This window comes from Helicoverpa armigera, chromosome 4 (assembly GCF_030705265.1).
Source record: "Helicoverpa armigera isolate CAAS_96S chromosome 4, ASM3070526v1, whole genome shotgun sequence".
Taxonomy (NCBI): domain Eukaryota; kingdom Metazoa; phylum Arthropoda; class Insecta; order Lepidoptera; family Noctuidae; genus Helicoverpa; species Helicoverpa armigera.
This window is the reverse complement of record NC_087123.1, coordinates 4,690,678-4,700,216: the sequence shown is the minus strand read 5'-3', so window position 1 is coordinate 4,700,216 and position 9,539 is coordinate 4,690,678. Positions and strand designations below refer to the sequence as shown.

The following is a 9,539-nucleotide window of genomic DNA, read 5'->3' as shown; positions in this document are numbered from 1 at the left end:
TGCAACAGATTGAAAGTGTTATAAATATGACGTTTGTGTTGTGTTTGAGAAAGTGATGCGATTATTTATTGGTAAGTTTTCACCAAATTTGAAATGCCTAACTTTTCGATAGACTTAAAAACACCGTAATTATTATCTTTTTCTGAATTAACTGACCCCATTTGACCTTTGCACGTTGTTGTCAAATAAGTGAGCTCTAAAGTTATAGTTAAAATACTTCTGATCAGGCATTACGGACTTAGAATTCATGTGTTGAAAGTTAGTAAAAAATTTTGACTTCCATGTCGCGATTCAAAATTCCCGCCGAATCAACGGTAAAGTCATATGTCAAAATCTTGTCGAGCAGAGTAGACATGGGAAAAACGTATCATTGAAAAGAAAAGATTGATATGAATCTTTTGATCACTGGGATATGTATCACTCTTTTGTATCTCTATATCCTTTCGTATCCGCGAGTGACATTGTACTGTTGCTCAGAGTGACTCACTTCGTTCAATTCAATCCAATGTATCACTAAATCATTACGAACTAAGAGTGATAGATTCGTTTAGGATAGATAGATTCGTGTATCAGTTTATAATATTTTTAAGTTTATTTTTTTTTATTTTTAAGTTTTTATTTTTCATTTTAAATTTAAGTTTACGATTTATGTAATTGGCTGTTAAAGCCGTGTAAATCGTATAAATAAATAAAAATAATGGTCAAACACTTATGCTCAGTATCGAGAAAGTGAGACAGAACATTCTAAGTAGGGAAGTGCGAAAGAGATGTCTGGACTTTCCGATGAGAAACCGTGACGCGAGCCGCTCAACGCTGTGTGTGCGAGTGCAACACAGATACAAACGGACGACGATTGAATGAGTTGTTAAAGATACACTGATACATTCGGATTTGAACTGATACAAAGAGTGAGTGATCAGAACGGAAAGATACATATCTTTTTTATCTATCACTCCTGAGTTACCCATCTCTAGAGCAGAGGGGTTAAAATAAAACGCGCGCTAGGTCTGCGTTTAATTTATGGTAAGGCAAATCGGCTATCGACAATCGATTCGTGCAATATTGACAGCTGACAGCTGACTCCATCGAATCTGTCAAACGCTAATGATCGCTGAATATTTACGTGAATGAGATCTTCTGGTTTTCGTTAATTCATTTCTTTTCACAGTTAGTTTTGTACTGTTATTTTGTGAATCATATTGTGTGTTTATCGAGTGCGAGTTTTTAAGGATAACTGTAGCTGTAATATCAAGAATGTCTCATCAAACAGGAATTCAAGGTACGAGAGTATACAGTTATCTTTCCTTTTTCAAAATAAACCACGTAATATGCTAATAATCCCGGCAAAATCATTTCTTTCTTGCTTTTGTGGCAACAAAGTAACTGCCATGTTAATATTGGGTATATTTTTAGGGATTATGATATTCTGGCTTCGAACCAGATCACCCACGCCTAAATTCCTTGTAGATAATGCAATTTAAAAAGTTGGATTACTAATTTACTTCCTACTAGCACTGTAGGCTAGCAAAAACATGAATACAAGATTGGATGTGGGTGTTATGATACATAATGAAATCAATTTCTCCGCTAGTGTTCTTAGAAATTTAGTACCAAGTATTGTAAAATAATAAAATAACTTAGAATAATAAAATATGATCATAAACACACGCTTTTTATGTACATTAGTAATTATGCTAAGGCACCTGCTATTTCTAGTGCCTAACCACTGTCATAAGTTTGCCGTCAAATGAGCTCAGTCTTCAATGCTACCGATTGGACCAGTCCATGACTTATGGAATCCATATTACTATTAAATATATCAACTCGTTGATCTAGACTCTAGACAAGCAAGTTAAAGAAGTTCTGAAACATTCTTATGACACAGTTAAAGTTTGTTTCCAATACAAATTGTATTGTGTTTATTTAAGAAAAGTATACATACAATATGCAATCAACACTATAAACAACTTAAAACTAATGAGAAAGAAGTCCGGCATCACAGTACTCTTCAGTAGTTCTCTTAAATAAGAGACATGCCTCGAACTTGGGCCCCATGGTAATGTAAATTGTATCTTCTCCACATCTTTACAAAGGAGAAACTAATTTCACTATAAAACTCAATCACAAATCATGTGTAGGTACTAAATGTGAACATACATTTTCATTTTTTTATAAAATATAATAAATGTTTTTACAGTATTTTAACCTTGAGAATGTAACTGTATATTTTTTATTTGAGAATGAATGAAAGTTGTTCAAAATATGCTTATTTTATTTTCAGCCAATGCAGAGTTGAAGAAATATTTGGGCAAATGTCGAGATGGGAAAATTCGCGTTTTAAAAATCAGCATAGAAAATGGTAAGTAATTATTTAAACAATAATTTGATAATAACAACTTTCACAGTAATCAAGGCATTATCTGCTGTTAGTCAAAGCCACAACAAAAACATTATTGTTTGTTAAACACTTGGCAGTCATATATATTATGTGTTAAGAGAATATGTTTCACTCTGCATATAAACATATGAAAACAACTTATAAAATATCCACAACATTATAATGTGAAATAACAAATATGTATCTGCAAGTTTTACTAGGACTACATAATATTTATAACTGTGTTGGGGAGTTTGTTCCGCCATTTCTTCCCAGCAAAAACACAGGAAGTGGTGAAGGGCGGACGTTTTGGGGGCTGTCTTTTTTAAATTTGACCTTCAAAAAGTGCTGATTTTCAACCTACTTTGAATAAATGACTTTTATCTTATCTAACATTTCAGAGCAGCTGGTTTTATCAAAGTACCACCCAGTGAAGCACTCGTGGGAACAAGACTTTGACAAATATGTGCCTTCATTGGTTGTTGAAGACCTACCATGCTATATTTTATATAGGTTTGTATATATTCCATTTTGTAAACTAACGTTATGTATGAACAAGAAGAACAAAAAAGGAGTTTAGTTTATCACAATTCTCATAATTGTTATGACTAAGGCATAGATTAAAAAAAAGCAGAGATGTTTTTAAACAACTAGTAAAGTTCCTTCGCTAAGGGATACCTACTTACTACTGAGTGGGCGGAGACAAAAGAATTACCAAATTCTGTGAACTGTTTGAAAACTCCTCTGTTCTTCGTTAGTTAAGTTTGGGCCTAGGAATAATAACTTTTAGCAAAGCAAATTAGACCTAAAATCCTAGCTGCTGAAATCCATTTTACCCTGTCATTACAGGTTTGACTCAACTAACTCTGTGGGGCACGAGTGGCTGCTCCTGAGCTGGTCTCCGGACAGTGCACCGGTCAGACACAAGATGTTGTATGCTTCAACTAAGGCCACGCTCAAACAGGAGTTCGGTTCTGCGCATATAAAGGATGAAATGCATGCTACTGTTAAGGTATTACAATATTACAAACTATTACAAACGCACCTGGATAAAAAGTCGCCAATGTAGTCTTCTCTCATAAATGAGCTATCTAAAACTGTAAGATCTTTTCATATTCAAACAAACATAATATTGGAAAGGGGAAAATATACAATACTAGCTGACCAAACAAACTTCGTATTGTTTAAACCTTCCCTAGAAACATTTTAAAACCAAAATAAGCCAAATGAGTCCAAGCCATTTTCGAGTTTCAGTCAGACTAAGGAATAGCAATTCATTTTTATATATAAAATAAATATGCATCATAGGTATGATTGCAGAAAATAAGACTGCTTACTACTAATATAAAATACTTATGCAAAACTGTGTAGTTCAGAGGCAAAGCGGTACATAATCTAAAGAAATATTAGTATTATTTGAGTGTGTCATGAGTCATTAAGATCATTATTACACAACAGTGTTATTGTCCTTCTAATACTGCCAATGTCGTTTTTTTAACAATGATGATTGTTTATCTCAAAATTTCTATCATATTTTTTGGACCAGTACCACCAGTAGTTTATCTTTATTTCTTATCAATCAACAGTGTTAGATAAGTATAGATAGGGAATCAATTGATATAGTGAATTGATAGTTATGAAGATAATAGACAAACTTGGAGTACTTAATCTTTCTTTCCATTATGTTTATCAGTGAATCTAATGATGATTGCATTCAGTAATGCAATTACGCATATGCGCATATGCAATTTTGGATTCCCTGAAAGTCATCAGATGATCAGAAAAAATATTTATTTTTGTACATTTTCTATTCTCACTGAATTAAAAATTATAAGAAACAACCTCCAGCTACCGGTTTCACACACTTCCTGAGGGAACTCCTACTGCACCCGGCTAAAAAGTAGTCATCATATTATTCTAATGTATAAGCTATAAATTACTGCCAGTTTTCATTAAAATCTGTTCACCCATTTGCGCGTGAAGAAGTGACAAATATACACTCACAAACTTTCTGTCTGTATAATATATTTTTATAATACTCCTTTATAAAACCGTATACTTGTCCATTTACAGGAGGAAGTAAGCCTGAAGGGCTACAAGGCACACGTGTCAGGCGTGAGTGCGCCGGCGCCGCTGACGGACAGGGAGGAGGCGCTCAAGGAGCTGCAGGAGAGCGAACACAACACCAACTATGGCACTGATGCTAGGTACTTACAGCCTTTATAGTTGAAATTATTTTTCATATAAGAAGGTCTACTGCACACCTTATTTTTTTATATTGTTTAATGACACAAGCAAGAGGTCTCTTTATATGCTTGTCATTAATTACTCGGATTATATTATTGCCATCATTTATTTGAAATCATGCAGTCTGACAACCAGTCTTACCAAGGGGTATTGGGTTGCCCAGGTAACTGGTTTGAAGAGGTCAGACGGTCAGCCAGTTGATTCCTGTAAAACTGACTTGAGAACTTGAAAAACTGGTACTCAAATGCATCCAGTTAGACTAGAAGCCGCCCAATATAGTTGGAAAAAGGCTAGGCAGTTGATAAACAAAAAAAATCGACTGTTTCCATCTATAGATTCTTGTCAAGTGATATGCTGAGAACTACATACATGATACTTAAATGTCTATTATTTTTTCTTCAGGCAATCAACCATGGGGGGTGTGGCTTTCCCTATAACCGAAGATGCCAAACAAGGAATTAATGATCTCAAAAGAGGTTCCTATAACTATTTGCAATTTAAGATAGGTGAGTTGGTACTTAACTCTATGAATTCTTAAATATATGTTTGTATCACTCTCTAATTAGGTAACAACCATTTTCCTATAACAATAACCAAATCATAACCAACCGCGTACTTGCCGCTGACAACTGAAAATGGTTTGGTTATCGCTATAGTTAAATGGTGCAACTCACTGTATCTACCAAATTGTGTAGTCTCACCTCTCCACTCGTGGATGAAAAGTAGTCCATATTTTACTATGATACATGTACATATATTTCATAAGCTATATTACCGCCGAGTAACAAACATACATCCATAATATTAAAAGAAATATTTTATCTCTTTTTAGGGTTCCGTAGCCAAAATGGCAAAAACGGAACCCTTATAGTTTCGTCATGTCCGTCTGTCCGTCTGTCCGTCTGTCCGTCTGTCCGTCTGTCCGTCTGTCACAGCCGATTTACTCGGAAACTATAAGTACTACAGTGATGAAATTTGATGGGAATATGTGTTGTATGAACCGCTACAAAAATATGACACTAAATAGTAAAAAAAAGAATTGGGGGTGGGGCCCCCCATACATGTAACTGAGGGATGAAATTTTTTTTTTCGATGTACATACCCGTGTGGGGTATCAATGGAAAGGTCTTTTAAAATGATATAAAGTTTTCTAAAAAACATTTTTCTTAAAGTGAACGGTTTTTGAGATATCAGCTCTCAAAGTCGTAAAAAGTATGTCCCCCCCCTCTATTTTTATAACTACGGGGTATAAAATTCTAAAAAAAATAGAGGTGATGCATGCTAATTAACTCTTTCAACGATTTTTGGTTTGATCAAAGTATCTCTTATAGTTTTTGAGATAGGTTGATTTAACTGTAATTTACGGAACCCTTCGTGCACGAGTCCGACTCGCACTTGGCCGGTTTTTCAGATTTAGAAGGTGAAAAGATCCATTTATCCAAAGCGGCCAACATTGCCCTGACAGATCTCCCGCAGCAAGTCCCCGGAGATCAGGCCAGATATCACCTCTATATATTCAAACATACGCACGAAAGTGACTATATGGAGAGTGTAGGTGAGTTAGAAGAGTAAATAATATGCTTTTCTTCTGAATTTTAACCTCCTTTGCCTGAAAGGAGATTGGGCAAGAATGTATGAAGTTTGGTCCAAATGTCCACCACGAACGAGACCTATATAATTAAATAGTCCACTTAATTTAGAGTAACTTTTACTAAGAAAGTTGAAAAAAAACAGTGCCAAAAAAAAGTTACAGCCAAAAATGCATTCTTAATTTTCGTTAGTTTTTGTATGTTATCATTATATTTTTTTATTTTATTCCACTTCCATTTCCGCACTTTATCTAAAACTAAGATGAGTAAGACACATTTGCAAATAAACAGCCCATATTTTTTCCCGATGGATGTACGAATCTCTAACCAATTGAGGCGCCACAAGGGCTTGAATATACTCAGCGGTTCCTGGATCTAAGAAAGTTCGATGTAACTGGTGGTGTCTTCTCTCTAATAATGAACAATTCTGTTTTGTCAGAAGTTACAGAAAGTACCTACGAAAATCGAACATCACGAAGAGTAATTGAAAAAATGAAATTGAAAAAATGAAATTGAAAAAATCTATAAAATGTTGTATTTGATTTTGCTATAACTTTTTTCTGGCATTATATTTTTTTTACTTTCATAACAAAAAAAAATCTATATTTAACGGGCTATCTAGCCATATAGGTCTCGTTCGTGGTAGACATTTGGACCGGAATCGCCCATTGTCCTTTATGCGATATACCCGAATACTCCTTATAATATTTAAAGTATTTTATCAAGGCTGAACTTTGTTCGCAAGATTTGATTGGCCACATGCAGTTTTTTTTTTAATCGGATGGGCAATTTAGACTTCCTTACGACGTCATTCTGCACTACCAATCCCGCTTTCCTTGTAAAAGATTGGTCATCTCATAGCCGGTTCCTAGTCCTTAAAAAGTGGCCACTTGAGACAGTTAAAAATCTCGATAACACAAGATTTATTTACAGATATAAGAGACAATAGTCCCAGATTTATAATACCTGTATCATTTGTTTCTCAGTATTTATCTACTCCATGCCTGGGTACAACTGCAGTATAAAGGAGAGAATGATGTACTCCAGTTGCAAAGGACAGTTCTTAGAAATTATTGAACAACTAGGCGTGGAAATCATTAAACGGGTAAGATTATAATTTTATTTTATACTTAGTTATTTATATTTTTTTTGAAATATTTGAAAAATAAATAGATAATGATTATTATTTTGTTTGTTGCCTACATCAATTTGTCAGTTCATCAGCCTTTATATTGTCCCTCTGCTGGGCACAAGCCTCATCATGCTTGCCCAAGGCGAATTGGCAATTCAGATTTCTGAACTCCAGGTTGAACAGCTTAACTGGTTTGAATGGAATCTGACTTGGAAACGTGACACAGGCCTGTAGCACACACCAAAATATTCCTAGAGATTTCTATGACTTTGAGTCTAACACACCTTTTTATCTAAATTAGACTTGTACCTCTTCTTCCTCGCCCTTATCATCGAAGGTCAAAAATACTACGAGTATACATAGAAAAAGGGACCTAAATTTTAAAATCTGATTCCTACACTTTCAGTTAGAAATCGACGACGGTAAAGAGCTAACGGAAGAATTCCTTTACGACGAGATTCATCCCAAGAGAAACTTGCATCGTCCCGCCTTCGCCAAACCCAAGGGCCCGCCAAACAGAGGGGCTAAACGAATCACCAAGTCCCAGAGTACACAATAACTAGATACTGTATGTATATGTTTTATTTATCACGTGGCTAAGTAAATTACATTTATTTTGATTTGACGAACTTTGAAATGGCTTATTGCACAAAATATACGAGTTTCGTTAGATTTTGTTTGTGACATCTCGATTTATTCTTTATTTAATGGCGAATAGCACAGTCGTCCAACTATAGCTACTGGCAGATTTGGCGCCAAATCTTGCATGTAGATTCTAAACTTCTTGATAATTATAATAATTTTGCATGTCTGATGTTCTAATGACTTTTCTATAGTCACAAATGTAAGAACACTACAGAACACCTGTGAGGCGTCAAGCTTGCTTCAGGAAAGTAAAGTTTGACGACAATGTAAAAAAACTGTCACCTGTAAGCTTTGTTTCTCTTGAATTATATTTATTACTTTTTACATAAATAAATATCAAAGCCACGTGATTTAATAATACAGAATATTAGAAGCATGTCGCTGAAGTAAAACTATAAGTAACTTGCTTAGTTACCCAACTAAATTAAAGTATGTGAAAACATTAAAATGTAAAATTAAATGAAGACTGGTAGGTCAGAGTGCAATAAATATGCGAAAATTAACTCAAAAATAATGTTATAAACATCGATTGTATTAAATGAATTCTAAAACCGAAAACTTCAGAAAGAAGTTTATTTTATCCAAAAGTATAAATTGTATACTCTAAACCTATTTAAAACAGTGTAGTATGTATTTGAATATACTGAAATGAAGTATTATATAGTAATATGTAAACGAATTATAACTAAGATATAGAAAACATAGCTTTGTAGACAGAACATAGACGAATGTATTTTTTTATTCAACCATGCGTTCAATTTTATCAATAGAAAAGTAGAATAATTTGACGTCCATGATAGAATATTTTTAAATAAAAAGAACCCACATTGTTCGTTCTAAAATTTAGATCAACCTAAAATGTGACCATAATTCATTCATAAAGAAAGAAATGTATAAACTCAAGAAATAGTCGGAAAATAAAAATACATATAAGTATTACAGTCAGTCTAGTTAATGTTGTATACTTTTGCATTATAGTATTTTAAAATATGTAATTAATATTTTTTTCTTAAAATTTTGAAAAAACTTTCTTCCCTTTTTTAAATCGAGTTTTGTAAAATAATATGAACGCATACGTATGTAGCTCAATCTATCTATTTATTAATATTAGATCTTGCCATTTTTAAAGTTTTGTAGCTATTAAAGCGTTCTTTATAATCTCGTTTCAATAATTAATTATTATTGGCCTTACTACAAAAACTTAAACGCCTGTTTTACATTAGTCTAAAAAAATTGTGGCTGCAAAATGAACCATATGTCAATGTCATAATTTGACATTTTTTAAGACAAGGCTTAAACTGACGTTTAAAAGTTTTTGTGGTAAGACGGTATAAGTCTTAGCATTTTTTACCTTTCGTATTTAAAATTAAGCGAAATTGAATTTGTTTAAATTTTTAAATTGATGCACAAATACAATATGAAGTTTGTAAATTAAATACATATTTCCTTCTATTTTTGTAAATCGGTTTGACCATATCTGTATTGTGCAATGTCTGTAACAATAAATTGCTTTTAATATATTTCGTTTTTTCTTTCAAAAGTCTTGTCC

At 33.5% G+C, this 9,539-nt stretch overlaps 1 protein-coding gene across 1 annotated transcript; it reads left to right on the top strand.

Annotated features, from left to right (window-relative positions):
* The first annotated feature begins 1,070 nt into the window (after positions 1 to 1,070).
* Positions 1,071 to 9,510, top strand: LOC110384149 (twinfilin). Its single transcript, XM_064034139.1, has 9 exons — positions 1,071 to 1,279; positions 2,282 to 2,359; positions 2,779 to 2,890; positions 3,227 to 3,389; positions 4,451 to 4,584; positions 5,027 to 5,130; positions 6,036 to 6,179; positions 7,200 to 7,318; positions 7,752 to 9,510. Exons 1-9 carry the CDS (start codon positions 1,255 to 1,257, stop codon positions 7,902 to 7,904), a joined length of 1,032 nt encoding a protein of 343 aa, XP_063890209.1. The 5' UTR covers positions 1,071 to 1,254; the 3' UTR covers positions 7,905 to 9,510.
* Positions 9,511 to 9,539: the final 29 nt, after the last annotated feature.

Coding starts and splice junctions, on each gene's coding strand:
- LOC110384149 (XM_064034139.1), top strand. CDS start 1,255: ATGTCTCATCAAACAGGAATTCAAG. Junction 1,280..2,281: donor TCATCAAACAGGAATTCAAG/GTACGAGAGTAT, acceptor TTTTATTTTCAG/CCAATGCAGAGTTGAAGAAA. Junction 5,131..6,035: donor CTATTTGCAATTTAAGATAG/GTGAGTTGGTAC, acceptor CCGGTTTTTCAG/ATTTAGAAGGTGAAAAGATC.